Raw genomic sequence first — 17,151 nt, forward strand, 5'->3', positions numbered from 1 at the left:
TCTAGCATTAAAATTATCCTTCTCTCTCAGATTAAGGCTGAAATAATGCAGAAGGGGAATTTCACCAAAGAGGCACTGGAAAGCAGAAGAGCATGTGAGAAAGCCTGTTCAGATTCATATAACCTCTTTTAAGGTATGATGCTGAATGTGTAAAATGAGAGAACAAGGTATGGGCATTAGTTGGGGGAAAAAGACGAATTCTAAATGTAAGACAATAGCATTGTGTCTTAGTGCTGAACTCGGAAAGTTGTCCACTTTAACATAGCTAGAGACCACAAGTAAACAGAAAGCTCTAACATTACAGGGGAACACAGATTAGAGACAATATTCTACCCTGGCCCCAAACAGATCATCCTCAATGTAAAAAGTGCTAAACTTCTTTAACAAATCAGTGATTGAAACACAAAATTTAAGGAAATTTAGTATTTGCTTTGGTAAATGGCAAAAAAAAAAAAAAAAAGAAACTGAGCAACTGATCACGAACTGATTATTGCTATTTTCAGTGTTAAATAATACACTTATAAAATTAGAGAACTCTACTTGAAATCAACTGAACCAACCATCTCAGCATACTGAAGGGAGATGGTAATTTAAAAACATACAAAAATTAAACTGAACTTAAGTAAGACATGTGAGGCATGGTTCTAGACATTGTTTGATGACTAATCCCCTTAAAATCAGCAGAGCATAAGATCTGCAGGGAGTGCAAGAGATGCCTCATAAAAACTGAAGATAAAACATTCAAATATATGAATATACACCAGAAATTCAACTGATCTAAACCTGCCAGAAATATACTAAACCCCTTTATTCTTCCAAATGTTCTATGTGAGAAAAAGGTTCATAGGGAAGAGCACAGGGCTGCCATAAAAATAAAGACCAAAGTAGAGATCTCAGACCCGTTGCACAGCCTCACAGCTGAAAAGTGAATTTTATTTCTCTAAGCTTTGAGCTGAGCAATTATGTAGAATATGATCTTAAGGAGACAGATGAAGTTAAAACAAAAATAAAAGGATTTAAATGTATTCAACTCTAGAACCTCCATCCTGGACTTCAGATGCTGGTAGGTCAACAAGGATTTTCCCACATATGTAATCAAAGTTAGCACAATATTATTACCATAATTTGATGGCAGCGAGTATAATCCCCATGTTCAGGAAAGAGAAACATATTGAAGTTACAAAGTTTATGCATTTGATCTCAGTAATACAAACATTTAGAACAATCTCCGAAGTACAGAATAACTAAATAACTGTACACGAATGGAAAATTCATCAGGATGGAATGTTGTTTACCACACCTAGATTGGCCACCTGATTTTACAGATAATGGAAAAGCAAAATTATTAGTTCTCAGTTAAAATGGAGAAGATGGCTACGGACAAAATCTAATGATGAAAGACCTGGTCAAAAATGGTGAAAAAGCATGGCAAAAGGGAAATTGTTATCCCAGAAAGAGATGGTGGTCTGATTGATCAGCATCGGTACTCAGTTCATATAGTCTTTTCAATCTATATATTTCAACATACAATACTACTAAATAATATTTTTAGTGCCAGAAAAGGAACGTATTAGCGATTTTGTTTGGATGCACTGTCAGAACACAGTCAGATTGGAAGAGCATAAAAATACACCACCCTAAATATTGCAGTAAAATAAAAGGGACTTAATTAGATAGCATGAAATCACAAGCTTTGTCATTCAGAAATGACAAAGAAATTCTGGTATATGCAGAAGCTGTTATAAATAAAACACAATCTGGAAGGCTATGTGTGAGTTGTATGTGGTCAGAAAGATTTTGAGCAAATGTGTCATCCAAAAACTTCAAATAGAACAGCATACAAGACTTGCACACAAAGCAATTGAAATAAAAATTCTAGCCTATAATGAAGAAAAATAGAATTAAATGGAGAAAAGTACTACTAGGATAATGAAAGGTTGTGAAGGTTATCTTGAAAGCTAAATTTAAGGACTTTATTTTATCAGCCAAAATGGAAAAGGGGTTTAACTTCCTCTACAGACAAGCAAGAAAGATTAGCATCTCCTTTCATCCCAGATTTTTAAGATGAAGTGCAATCTTGCCCTGAAACATATGTTGATCATTAATAAATACTTCAAATACTTTTAAATTTCTCATCATCAAATCTGAAGAAAAGTAGAAGAAATAACTTCATGTAAAAGCTTAACTATTTTACACGCATATGTGGTGCTGAATGTTGGGGGTAGAGGACTCAGCTCTCTGACATCAGTGTTTCCATCCATCCAAAGTTTTGACTGCCTCAGCACCGCCATTTCTGCAATGAATCATTAACTTCAAAAACACTAAATGTTTAACTCAAAACATTATTTTATAGCACATGGACCTGAGTACCCTGCAAGATCAGATGGAGGAACTATTTTTATTTATAATTCATATCAAGAAAAAATACAAAGCTTGTGTATAACAGCTTAGTTTTGCCAACTACTCTCATCTAGATGCTACCACACTTGCTACATATATGTGTGGCTCCTCACAAAAAAAATTGAACTAAAAAGAAAAAAAAACCCACCCAAAAAACAGATTAATTTTTAATCATACCTAGTATCAAAATAATTTACTTCAAAGTTATCAGATATGTAAAACAATGCAGTTTGTGGCTTTGACTTACTCTGTCTTTTTCAAATTCTACCACTTCTGTTTCCCATTCCAGAGAATCTGTGTCTATGGCTGAGTCATGAGAACTATGGGCCATCAATTGACGGAATCTGGCCTCCTTTTCCAACTGATTCTCCATCTTCTCCCTAGGCAAAGAAAATAATTATTTAAAGACACAGACAACCCTTTGAAATAATTTGAGACATAATGTTATTGTTGTGAGATTCCTAGTATTTTGGTTTGTAAATCAAAAAAACTAAGCTGTGACAAAAATCCATCTCATGCTTCCAACTCTCCGATGTTCTTGGGCTGTTATCAAATTGACTTGTCTTTTCTATACATTGTCCTAACATAGTCTTACAATTTTTGCATTATTTTTACATGACTGAAGTGCACAACTAGGTCTCTACCATTTCCCAAAATGCATTTAATTTACCCTCAGATGAGCTGCATCACTATGCTCAGGACAAGTGAGGCATGATAAATACTGACAGCAAAACCTATTCTATAACCCACTGAGATGATGTTTAATGCATATCCTCCTTGCACTCATACACTAGTGAGATACAGCTGGGAGGAACTAAATTGCGGTTAATCCAGCTCCAGCAAAAGAATCCCATATTGTTTAAGTGTATCTCCACAGTTCAAAGCTTAGAATATGTATCTCATTAATAAAATAAAAGGTTAAGATAGCAAGACTTAGAATCCTGCCCACCAAAATAATTTTTACAGTAACTAAAAATAAAGGTAATGTTTCCACATACATTATCATGAATACCTGCTGTCCACAGCTGTAACAACATATGGTTCACTTGCGAACACAGCTAACAAAGCAAAGCTTTTATCACTAGCTTCCATACAATTTTATCATTTCTCTTAACATACTTCAGTTCCTTCAGTTCACGAACAGCGTCATTTTTCTGCTTTCGCATGTCATCCAGATTGCGAAGAGCTTCAGCCAAGTCACTCACAGCCCGGTCTCTCTCCCTTCTTAAGTTGTCACACAAAGTCCTTCAAAAGCAAAGAAGTTTCAGGTTAATTACTTAAAAACCTAGCAAAGTTTTTTCCACACTGTATAGTTAATGCAAAATTCAAAAAAGCAGTTTCAAAACATCTCCATAAAACCCAAAAGCATATGAAAGAAAAAAATTACACTAGCTAGGTCTTAAGGAAAAGCTTGTCATAATAACAAACTTTCTTCATCCCTTTCAAAACTTTGTTTCTACTAACCTTCTTTAAACAATCAAGAAAAAAAAAATCTGATTATGTTCATTTAGTTTCTTACATATGTTTAGTAGCAAAGACACTGGGTACCTTTTGCAAAAAGTCCCCTACAGGACTATAGCTATAGCAGGATTAGTTGTATTATGTCTAAAAGAACATGCAATTCGTTGTTCCTACATAGCAGTGCTGTTAGGCTCAACAGTATTTACTAGAGACATATTACGGGTATGAAAGCACAGACAAAGCAAAAGTATCCTGCAAGGTGCCCTCAACTTGGGGAAAAAAAAAGAAAAAAAATTAAAATCACCCTGTGAAAGCTAATGCAGAACTTGAAGCAAGTGCCAGCAAAACCCACCAAGTCCCAGAATTGCATCAACTGCACACAAGGTGTTAAAAAGTTCACTCATGTACCATCTAGCATTCCTTTACCGTATACTTTCCCTTTCTGCAACAATCTTATCCCGCTCTTGAAAGGCCCAATCTCTCCTACACTTGGCTACTTCTGCTTCCTGGACAGCTTCCTTTAGTTCTTGTGACATTGCCTCATACTGTTTCCGAAGCATTTCAATTTCTTTGTTTGCTCTTTCTATGTCAAGGGTAGCAGAATCTTGTATCTAGGAATTAAGGAACATAGATAAGTATTTTAGGCATGACTTTTAGGTAAGTATGCACAAACACCTTTTACTCTATGCGTGTTGCCTGATATATTCAATTCTCATATTTTCATGGAAAATGTTAATTTATCTTAGCAGCAACTCTGAGGGATTAAAAAAAGGGATAAAAACAGCTTCAATATTTTCCATCCGGTGGCACATAAATTCCTCTGAATATAATCTATATGAATAAGAATCCTCACTTTGAAATAACATCAGTGAGCATTTTGTATTTCAGAAAAGACATTCCATTCTTTTACCTTGTTCTGTTTAGTAGACAGAAAAAAACCTTCAAGAATATTTAGGTATCAGATACAACACATATTTCCTGCATTAATGTCTGCATTATTTAAGGATGCTGGGGAGGGACTCTTCATCAGGGACTGTAGTGATAGGACAAGAGGTAATGGGTTAAAACTTAAACAGGGGAAGTTTAGGTTAGATATAAGGAAGAAGTTCTTTACTGTGAGGGTGGTGAGGCAATGGAATGGGAATGCGCCATGCCTGGTGGTGTTCAAGGCCAGGTTGAACAGAGCCTTGGGTGACATGGTTTAGTGTGAGATGTCCCTGCCCATGACAGGGGGGTTGGAACTAGATGATCTTAAGGTCCTTTTCAACCCTAACTATTCTATGATTCTATGAGTTACATCATTTGGGACAACCAAACATATATGTTCACAACACAGACTTGTGATTCACAAAGGTCCCTTAACTGCAAAACAGAGCAAAGGAATTCCAAAAAAGTTTTTTTCAATGTTTCTTGGTTTAGGTAAGAACTAGTTTCTTCTTAAATTACCTTGTTCCTCTAATATTCTCTATTTTGAACATGAGAGGTAGTTACAATAGTAAGACATATAGAGAGAATACTCCAAGCTTGCAGCACAATAAATAGAAGGCAACTAGAGCAGTACAGCCCATCACAAGTATTGAATGCCATGGGCTTGCAACAACTGTGTGTGATTAATGTTAAGACTATAAAAAAAAAAAATTATTAATTTGATTAGACTTGTCATTTGATTAAACTTTGGAGGAATGCTTTTAAGACCTGAATGCATGTATATCAGAGACTACAAAGTCACATTAATACACTTCAAGGGCTCTTTTTTTTTTCCATCTAAATTAGTTGTATTAAAAAATAAGAGAGCCCTGAACCTTAAACCTCAGGTTACATTCTCATCTCAATGTGAAAACATTAAAATTGCAACAAACAAGACCAAACCAAGGCTAGTAAGAGTCATGTCTGGCCTATTGATTGTCTCTTATTTCCAAGGATCACTTTCTTTTCCTCTGGTCCACTGGCAGGAAAAAGACAATCAAAAAACCCACTCAAACAGAGGATCAAACAGACATTTATATTTGAAATGTCAGTTCTAACTTGGAATCTGCCAAAGGTGAGCATCTGAGCAGGTCCACTGCTAAGTCAAAGCAAAGCTCACCCAAACTTAATCAGCTTCCTTGAGAAAACACCAAGTTTCCAAAATCCCACTGGTTGGCCATGAAGAACCAAAACCAATGAAAGATCTATTTCACAGAATCATAGAGCAGTTTGGGTTGGAAGAGACCTAGTTACACCCCTCTGGAATAAGCAGGGACACCTTCCACTAGACCAAGTTGCTCAAAGGCCCATCCAGTCTGGCCTTGAGCACTTCAAGGGATGGGGCAGCCCCAGCTTCTCTGGGAAACCTGTTCCAGTGTCTCACTACCTCAGTGAAAGAATTCTTCCTAATATCTAATCTACATCTACCCTCTTTCAGTTTCTAGTTTCAATTTCTAGTACAACTGAAAGCATAGTTGAATTGCTTCCACACACACTCATTTGGGATTTGAAAATCAGTATGGTAGGCAAGACTAAAAAACTCTTTTTTGTACTGGTAAAGGGTTGGTATTCAATGAAAGGAGAACACAAGTTTTATGAAAACAACCCTAACTATCTAGATTAATATTAAATAATTTTGTATTATCTCATGAGCAAGAGTTCATGAGAGTTCTGATACTCTGCATTTTCATACTACATTATATGTAAGCATTCACAGTTGTAAGTGGATTCAGGCTTAGTACTGCACACAAGACAAGCATCAGTAAGTGTGCAGAATTGTAAGAATGTTACTACTCATACAGACACATAAATTGTCAGAACAGCATATGTATACTAAGAACATGTATAGAATAGAAAATTTACAATCACACTTCAATTAACTTTATTTATGAAGTATCATAAAGGAAGAAACAGCTAACATCCTGAGCAGGTCACAGGCATGAACAACATGTTATATATAGCAACAGACCTACCAGCAAGTAATAAACCGCTTAGCCACGTGCTTGAACACAGTATTTTATCTGCCATTTATTTTTATAATCAGAAAAGTAATATGAAGCATGACTGTATTTCTTACAAACAAGTTCTGTCACTATGTCTTGAAGAACATACATGCATTTATATGTAGGTACAGTGACTTAGGAAAAAGGAGGATGACACCCAATGTACCCAGATCTTTAACGAATCTTTTGAAAATTACTGACCCTTTTAAGCTAGTAAAGAAAAAGGCATTTAAGAAGACTTGAAATACCTGACGAGCCTGATAATACTCCCTTAGTAGATGGTCTCTCTGGATGATAGCTTCTGTTCTCTCTTTCCTGGCAACATCTCTTTCTTCCTTCACTGTCTCTATATCCTTGCAAGCTTGGTCAAGTTCCTTCTGGGCCTCAGCTTTGTCCTTCACTTCATGACAGTATTTTTCCAGCAACTCATTCCTCTCACAAATTGCTCGATCTCTTTCCACTAGAGCTGAGTTTAGCTCCTAAAACAAGATCCATTGTTGCAGGAGTTTAAGTACAGAAGAAAATAGATCATTCTTTCCAACTGGATATACACTGACACCTTAAAACCCTAGAGCGTTTACCACTAATGTTCTGAAAAACGGGAGCAGTACAAGACTGTGCTCACATTACATATAAGTTAATTACTCGTAAAGAACATTAAATCTGTTACTAAAGATATCACAACATCACATTAGCACAGTGCTAAGTCAAAAGTAAGCAAGGATCTGGGAGCACTCACAGTTTTGAGGAAACTGAATAAGGGAAGGTTATTAACCAGTCAGACATGGTGTTTTAACAAAAGGACATAAGTATGACAACAGATAAAAATATATTGCAAATAGTTTTAAGCAACTGCCTCAGTTTTAAATGACTGAAATCATGTAGACAGCCCAGCTATGTAAGTATCTTATACCTCCCTCATAAGTTTTAAAAGGTACCCTGGTTTCAGCAGGGATAGAGTTAATTTTCTTCTTAGTAGCTCGTATAGTGCTGTGTTTTGGATGTAGTTTGAGAACAACATTCACAACATACTGATGTTTCAGTTGTTGCTAAGTAGTGCTTATGCTAAGCCAAGGACTTCACAATTTTCCATGCTCTGCCAATGAGGAGTGGCACAAGAAGCTGGGAGGGAGCATAACCAGGACACCTAACCCAAACTAGCCAAAGTGGTATTCCATACCACAGCATGTCATGCCCAATATATAAACTGGTGGGAGTCACCCGGAAGGGACCAATCACTCCTCAGGTCAGGCTGGGTATCAGTCAGCAGACGGTGAGCAATTGTGCTGTCCACCACTTGTGTTTCCTGAATTTTATTCCTCTTTCTCTCTTTTTACTATTAGTATTGTTATATTATCATTGTTAATTTTACTTTATTTAAATTTTTTAACTGTCTTTACCTCAACTTTTGGGTTTTACTTTTTTTACTTTTTTCTGATTCTCCTCCCCATCCTACCAGTGGTGTGGGGGAAGAAGAGTGAGCTAGCAGGTGCTTGGCACTTTGTTGCCAGCTGGGGTTAAACCATGACAAAGGGACATTCAAGTCATATGCTAGTAAATACTAATGTGCAAACTACAGCATGTTCATTATGCTGTTCAGTACAGTTTGCCATAAAACAGAATGACAGTACATCTTATTAAATGTGGAATTTAACTGCATCATGATAAAAAAAGAAGAGGAAAATGTAGTTCTAAAATACAATCTATCCTTTTGAAATAGTTTAGACTTCCTATTGGAAAAATGAGGTATTGAAACAGCTGAAGTTCATGCCACTAGATTTTTAAATGGTCCAACTCTCTAGAAGCATTCAGCCAATGCCTACAAAAAAGTCCTTCAACATACAGGTGCTCCTAGCTGGAAATTATTGATATTTTGATCTCAAAAAGATTACCAGACACAGCTGACATCTCAAAAGCAAAAGAAAGAAAAGGTCCAAATACTTTAAGATAGAAAGTCAAAATTTCATACACTGTTTTACATTCTATTTTCCTCTACAATTTGCAAAGAGTATTTAAAACATGGATGGCAATTGCATTTTGCTGTACTAACATAACTGGTTTTGCAATCAGCATCTTACTAAGGCCAGTCAGGCTGTTAAAACAGTTCTGCGGTGATACTGTTATTTTTGCTGTAGAATAACAGAAAGGCACTAGATTAATAACTCACTTGATGAACTTTAAACATATCACTGATTGTCAATTACCAGAGCAATCAAATTTCTTCAACATCAGTAAGAGCTTCCATTGCTCAGTACCTCTGAAGAGAGAAATCCCTGACCCATCTTTTGGTGCAAGCAAGTTTTAGTACTGGAAGCAACATTTTGCACGGCTTAACTATAGTCTGTATTAAATATGCATTCAAATGTGTGTATAAAACTTACACAAATATATTAAACTCTTTTCCCGCATGCAGCTGAGATGAAAGTCATCAAGTATCAAAGCAGAGGGAAAGTTCTCAGCAAGCCCTTCATTAAACAAGAATTTACATTACTTTAAGGCGACTGAAAAAATATGTATTGCCACTGTTTATTCCAGCATGCTCTATAAAAACTGTCTGAATAAGAGCAGCCATTGCCTCCAGTGGTCAGTAGTAAAATTTCACCTCTGTCTTTTTCCTGTGACATTTGCACAAAATCACAACATGACAACACAGGGCAATGTGCCATTTGGCACTGACTAGAACAGCTTCTGTTTGGAAACATCAGAGTGTTTTGGTTTGAAGAACAATTCTGAATTTGTGAAGAATTCTTATGTTTTAAAGAAGTTCTTGCATCTGAGTATACTGCAATAAAGATAAAATACAACAGGTTTATTAAACAGAGGAGAAAGCTGACTACCACTGAGATGAAACATGACATTCTAAGTAATTGCTGGAGCGAAAGATTACGCCAAACAAAAACACCACTGAGGAAAGTAGAGGGGTAAATTTAAATCTCCAGGTTTGAGTGGCCAAACTCCTGAGAACTTAATCCAGAACTATCCATAGTGCAACATCCTGAGATTCCTTCTACCATCTGTAAATGCCAGGCACTTAGTATATTTTGGATGGAAATTAATCCATTATGTTTAGGCACGTGTGACCAATAAAGCTTAAATAAATAGGAAATTGACTGACCTCATCAGTAACTGCTCACAACATAACGCTTAAAGAATCAACTACTCCCCCATTTCACCCATTTCAGTTGCTTTTACATTTCTTTGGGATATAAAAAGTATGCTAGCAAACACAAGCTTCAGGGAATAAATTAACATTTTTAAACAACCTGAATGGATTCAGTGCTGTTTCAACCAGTCAGTGGACTATAAGGGCAATTAAAGCTGCTACACATCACAAGGAAAGCAAAAACCATTAAGTTACATTTTAGCAAGCACCAGACCAACTCTTCACTGACAGGATCAATCCCACTTAAGTAAGGGCACCTTTCAGGGTACTATTTCAAATGATTGTATCACTTGATCAATATTTTTTTTAATCTTTCTAATGTTTGCCTTGCCAGAGCTATGATATCTCTGACACACTGAATGCAGCTGCTAAGAGCCAGTGACAAGACACAGGAACATACCTGCTCACATGCAGAAGAGTCATAGTAACAGGAAAAGAAAACAGGAACAAAATTTACACTGTTTTACACCTTTTAGTACATAACAGAAAAGATTATTTCTACTTTCGGATGTGCCAGTTCTGGGTGAAGAAAAATGCGTATCTGTGCCCTGCAAGCATCTCACTCATGAGTCCTAGCCTCTTACTGGTTCCTGTTCAAACACCCCTTCAAATCAGATACGTAGGAAGAATTTCCCATGTATTTAACATTTTAATTTCCTGCCCCATAAAATACTTTGGCAAATTACTCATAGTGCCACAATGACAGATAGAATAAACTGGAGCAAGAACAACTAATTGTGTTCCATCAGTATTCCTTATTAGCTACCCTATTTCCACTGAAATCAACAGACATTTCTATTGAATTAACGGCTCTGATGAAAGCAGAACAGGTATGAAACACACATTAAGATCTCACTTGCTGAAGACCTAAATTACTTAGCTGACAAATATGCAGGGTTGAAAACTATGAATGCTTAAATCCAGAAATTAGTTATTTTTAATGTGTTACAATCCACATTATGTCCATCAATCATGGGGTTATTTAGAAAAAGCTTCACACCTTAACTTTTCTTAAAAGGGCACTTTGTTCAGATGTAATGCTGTGAAAAAGGTAAAATGAGATTTATAGGCAATGGGATACATTTGCTTGTATCTATTTCATGCTAAAATAAGTATTTGTAAACCAAAGGGTCAAATGAATGCATGTCAGCTGAAATGAAACCCAGCAGCAAATTGTGTTTTGGAAATCTTAACAGCATCATTATAACATGGTTACGAGACAAGCATTTCAAGAACGTACTGCTGAAAAAGACAAAGTTCTGGTTTCACACACTTTAAGGCATGCCTGAGTTCTAGTGAAAAATCTTCAAAATATCATCTAACTCAAAGGCAGAAGGAGTGCAAATGAGTAGGAACATGCATGTCAGCACAGGCTTTGCATAAATACTTGAGACTACTTTATCATATACCGTCTTAAGTCATAGTAGATAGTATCCAGTGGTTCCTGTAGAGGTTAGAAGTTAAAAAAAATGAATATTTAGAGGTGTATTGTTACATAAAGCATTACATGAGAAGGCATAGAAGACTAACACAGTAAAGGAAGGATTTATAATCAGCAGAACAGGATTAAGTCAAGGGAATAGCAAATTTCAATTGACAGGTACAATATTCAAACATGAAAGCTTAACAGATTGACAGTAAAAAGGACTGCTGTACGAAAACATAAGCACACAATTTCCTCTTTGCAGTGCATTTCTATTAGCCATTAACCACTAGTCATACATTTCTGATTCTACTGTCAACAATGTATACTCATTTCCCTTCTCCACTGAAAAATAGATTAGTACCTGTCTTAAAGCTTCCATCTCTTCACTAGCCACTCGCTTCTCAGAAGAAGTGTTCTTCAGTTTGGACTCTGCAAGCTCCAGCTCTGTTTGAAGCTTATCTACCTCTTTGATTACTTGATCTCTTTCACTCATTATAAGGCGGTATTCATTGAAAACTGAATCCCTTTCTTCCTTGTATTTTTCTGCATCCTTTGCTGCTTTCAGCTGCATTGTTTTGAACCTTGTCACCTCTGACTGTAATCGCTCCATCTCTCTTTGCAACTCTTTGTTTTGTGCTGTGGCACTGTTTAGTTCCTGCTGTACTGATTCAAATCTAAAACCAAGCAGAAATGCCAGTAAGATACTTTTTCCTTATTTTCCTTTTTTATACATTAAGGATTTGGCTGGATAACCAAATGTATCCATTGGTAAAATAAACTGGAGAGGACTTCTTAGACAACATATCTTCAGTGCTGCAAAATAAAAGTTGGACTAGTTACTGCTTCAGGAATATTAGTAAGCCTTCACAAATATTACAGAACCTCTTTAATGAGCTGAAAAACTGTTAGAAATAATTTAGAATTAGTTTCATTGTAAAACATAAATGTTGAAAAAATGATTCTAAAAAAAACACAAAACGTTTGACTTTAATCACTGTTAAGCTCTGCTCATCTTAGAATTTAACTCCTTCTCCCAGCGTACATTCTCAGGCATGTGGAAGAAGGGAAAAAAATGCAGAAACTGGAAAACAAACAGAACAACTTCCGCATGCTCAAATATGCCACAAGGTTGGTAATGGATACGTTAGAGAAAAAAAACATGATTACAGTAAAAATGCTGACAATGGAACTAAAACCAGGTAATTCAGACATTACTCTTTGTTTTCATCAGTAGCTTAATCCAGTAAAACTGAAATGCAAAGTATCTTCACATTTTTAAAAACTATTTTTGATAGTTAACACAGATGAAAACACATGTATTTTATAACTACAATCTACTGAAGTACAGCATAATCAAAAAAGGATCTGAAAAGTTTAATTTAATTTGTAAGTCGTAACTTTAGTGTTTGTATTGACAAAGCATTCTTAAAAGTGGAAATATAATTCCACACACAAATTCACAATTATGTTTGAAAAAGAACTCCTGAGAGCAGTGTTTAGCTTCCACGACTGGAAGGTAAAATTTTCCTGAATGCTTTTTCCAAAATCTCACAGGTAAATGCCATTGATAGAAACACTGTACCTAAGCTGACGGACTTTTAGGGTAATTCAAATTTCGCACATACCCCTCATGCTGTTTAAAATCACAATTTCTTGTAATCCAGCATGTTGCCTGACCTTTCCCAAGGGAGAGTTGTAAACTCAATTTCAAACACTTCCTTGAAAGCCTCAGTGTATTCAAAGCATTGCCATAGCTTTACTGAAGCATCTGCCAGTAATTTCAAGACTATCACCTTGCTCCTTTTGGGGAATTCTTCAATTTAAGAGATCATCTGGCTGACAGTACAGAAGATCTAACATATTACAATATGGATCTCTTTTTTTTTTTTCTTTTCAGAACTGTGAGCATGAAGACAAGATTATACTACAGGAGAAGTATACAAGGATTTATCAGAAATCTAAAACACTGTGCCAAAAAACCTCATAGCCATGTGATAACCCACAGTACATTGGCAAACTATTTGGCGTTCAAAATCAAAGACAACACTAGGAAGATACACGGGAGAAAGGAGGAGCAAAGATTTAATGCAATGTTTGCCAAGCAAAAAAATTATCATCAGTAAGGAAGAACATGGGAAAAGAAAATAAAAAAAACCCAACACAACAAGCATATTGCATGGGGAAGTGACCAGAGAGAGAAAGGAAAGTGTTTGTCTATAGAAGTATGTATTAAGTACTGATAATTGTGAAAACATGAAAGCAGTGATCCAGCTGAAATACCTTGGTCCTGCCTGACCTTGCATTGCTTCCTAGGGAGGAAATACAAGGAAATGGATCACATTTTTGCAGATGCCTTCTGTAGAGAAGGCCCACTTATAACAAGTGTAGAGTACAGGTTAGTATGAGTAGCAAAGTTGCATGGATCTGTAGCAGCAAGCATAGTTTAATAAGGAGTTCTGAAAAGAACCCTACCAGGACTACCTGCTTTGTCTCCACCACAACTGCAAACTACTGGCAGATCTATGCGAGCACCACAGCCCACATGCAAAATGCAGCAGCACACATGTAGCATAAGGTTTAGCACACAGGAATTGGATAACCAATATAGCTAATTTGTAATCTGCAAACAAATCACTACCTAAATCGTCCTCGCAGCATTCATATGCTGTGCATTACAGTGACAACATTACAAAGAAAATTAAATAGATTGAACACTTCTTCAATATTTTTTAGGGACAAAGATTAACTCAAAATGAGACCCAGACAATCACTGGAGTCTTATTACTCCTGTTCACTTTAAAACCTATTTTGACTGTTTACACTTGGCATTAATTAAAAAGTTAGTGTGGCAATTTATGACCCATTAATCCTCAAACTGCAAGTTTATTAACTCACATTCTGGAATGTATACACATCTGAAAAGCATTTTAAAAATTCTTCATCAGTCACCCAGAGAAATATGGCTTTGGTTATAAGGAAAGGGTAAAAACATGAGACAAATAAAGGTTTCTATAAATACAAGCAAGTTAAAAACAGTCCAGACCCAAAGCCAAAGGAGTAGAATACAAAAATTCCTTACATTCAGTTATGTTTTAGTTGGATCATGGATTCACAGGAACATGAATATCTTCCATGAAACTCTTGAAACCAACATCTACTCATTATCAAACCACACCTTCCTCTCAAGAAGACCTAAATCACAATCCAATATACAAATACGCTAAGCTTCTGTACGTATTAGAAGGTTGCAGTGTTTCTTGTAGTGTATGTTAGGTTTTCCCTCACTCCAGGAAATCCATGGCAGTTTAACTTACATAACTTATTCTCTTATTACTCATATTCTCCCATAATTTGATCAGATGTATCACAACTAGGTACATACTTTTTGTGTGTACATTACTATCTATGTTCAATCTCATCTTTTTTAATTACTACAAGTTTATGAATGTATTTAAAAAAAAACATTTTTTGGCTTCGGTCTGTGGGAGCTGTGTATTATCCTTAACTTATATCAGTAAAACCATTCTCAGCATGCCCACAGATGCTCTTTGGAGTCCTTGTGTACATTAGCATTCTTTCTACTCCATATGTGTAGGCTTGGTATCAAGGAGAGAGATTAAGTGTGGTGTGACATAGCCTCTGTGCCCTTTTGTTTAGGCACTTATGCTACTTGCAGAAGCCATGCTTTTCAATGAAGCAAGACTCCCAGACACCTGCATCCACTGAACTCTGCTGCCAGGCCAAAGCTCTGTCTGGGAGTCCCACACAGTCTGCAATTCTAATATCATGAGAAGGTAACTTATGCTTGATAACATTTTCATTTGCTAAATGCCTTTTAGACATTATATCCTCTTACTGACTTGTCTTTAATACCTGAATAAAGACATATATGTTGTTGCGGTCACCACCTATTAAGGTGTTTGTTTGGAACACTAAGTCTGACATTCAACAAAACTTTTGCTGTATTTGACCCCTGTGTCTAAACCTAAGAATAAATATATCTTGAAAGGCAGAATATCCCTTTCTCACATCAACTAAACAATGGTTAAAATTCCTTGTACAATTCCAAACCCTAATTGGAAGATCCTTTTCTCAAGAAAAAAGTATTGTTTTTCCAAATAAACATTCCAATCACACATTCTAGGTCCTTCCAAAAAAAAAATCTTACATAGAAACGCATACTTACTCATTGCACCATGATAAAACACGCCAGAGAAAAGGTTAGAAAAGTATTTGTAATTCTACCATGGAGAAAGTAAAATGCTACATTAGAATTGACACTGCCTTCACAAAATCCCTCAAAAAAACTGATTATACCTTCTAAGCGAGGACGAATATTGCTGCTGAAAATGTATTGCTGTGTCCCTTTGCTTCATTAACATGTCAATCTGTTTCTGAAGACGTCTGTTCTCCTCCTCAGCCTGTTCTAGACGGCTCAGATCCGTATTGTGACTTGCAATCTTCTCATTGTACCGTTTCCTTAGGGCATCATAATCCTTCTTCACACCCTCTAGCTTGTCCATTGCTGTATCATAAAGTTTATTTAATATCTCTGAGGATCCATTTTGCTTCATAACCTAAAAAAATTGCCAGAAATGTATTAATAAACTCTGGTTTTAATCAGTCCAATAAATTTGATTTAAAATACATGTAAGAAACAATATCAGAGCAAAAATATATTAACGCATTTTAATGATCATTCTTTTTAATGACCAAAGAAACACTGAGCCTTTTCTAAGCACTATGTTACTCTAAGCATACTACATCTGCTTAACATTACCTGGATTAAAAAAAAAAAAAATCTGCTCTATCACAACTTAGAGTGCACAAGTTTACTAAAATATCTCTCTAATGGTAATTGCTAACAGCAGCTATTAAACCCACGTTGTTCTCAAAGTACTTGGCAGTTTCAGCAAAAGGTGATCGTTATTTGATGACCAAAACTATAGCGGTAATTTAGGACGTGACCACGAGGTGGCATTCACGACAGGTTGCCTGCATCCTCCATGAACGAATTAAATAATTTAAAACTTCAGGAGAATAAAATCTACGCTAAATATGTTACACACGCACGCATATATTTTAATATTCATACAATATTTCATCTGAGAACTACCCACAGAGGTTTGTGTCTCAAAAGCTATTCATAAAATATGAACAGGAAGAGGAAAATCCATTTAATTATTAATAAATTTTGACCTGAATCTCTGTTTCAAACTAATTTCCACCGACATAAGAACCCTATTGTAAATAGCAGCATTGATCATGAATGACCAGCAACAAGAACAGAAGCCTCTAATGAGCTTCAACAAATCTCTCCCTTCTTCCTTCTCAAAGGTAAAAAAAGTACCTGAAATGAGGCTTTACCTTTTCTTGCCCCCACACTTTATATTTAATGCTATGCTCATTTTTTCCTGCTTCTGTTTTTTAAATTCAAATCTGGCCTTGATAGAGTGCTGGGAAGAAACAGGAATGTTCTATGTAAAGATGTGACAAGAATTTATATAATCTTAACATCAGCCTAAAAAGTTATGTCTCCAACTATCTGAAAATAAACAGCATTAAAAAATTTGGAAGAAAAGGACAGAAACCATAAGCTTTATAAAATGTTGAAACCAAACACATAGCGACTACCCTGTGTGCACAAATGGGCTCCTCATCTTCTCTTGTGTCTTATATTCAGAGTAAGAGCCAGTTCCTGAACATGGAAGAACATGGATGCCTGCAGACCA

General features: G+C 36.0%; 1 protein-coding gene across 6 annotated transcripts in view; it reads right to left on the bottom strand.

Moving 5' to 3' along the window:
* DLG5 (discs large MAGUK scaffold protein 5) overlaps positions 1–17,151 on the bottom strand; it is a 110,413-nt gene that overhangs the window by 30,367 nt on the left and 62,895 nt on the right. For all 6 annotated transcript variants that reach the window (XM_057416343.1, XM_057416341.1, XM_057416339.1 and 3 more), the window contains exons 6-11: positions 15,737–15,996; positions 11,781–12,093; positions 7,079–7,309; positions 4,288–4,472; positions 3,520–3,645; positions 2,648–2,780 (exon numbers count right to left, since the gene is read on the bottom strand). In XM_057416343.1, the coding sequence (XP_057272326.1) occupies positions 2,648–2,780; positions 3,520–3,645; positions 4,288–4,472; positions 7,079–7,309; positions 11,781–12,093; positions 15,737–15,996 (1,248 nt within the window). The remainder of the gene's footprint in view (positions 1–2,647; positions 2,781–3,519; positions 3,646–4,287; positions 4,473–7,078; positions 7,310–11,780; positions 12,094–15,736; positions 15,997–17,151) is intronic.

Source organism: Pezoporus wallicus, unplaced genomic scaffold (assembly GCF_028554395.1).
Source record: "Pezoporus wallicus isolate ANWC-B61680 ecotype Strahan unplaced genomic scaffold, APGP_CSIRO_Pwel_v1 contig_2012, whole genome shotgun sequence".
Classification (NCBI taxonomy): Eukaryota; Metazoa; Chordata; class Aves; order Psittaciformes; family Psittacidae; genus Pezoporus; species Pezoporus wallicus.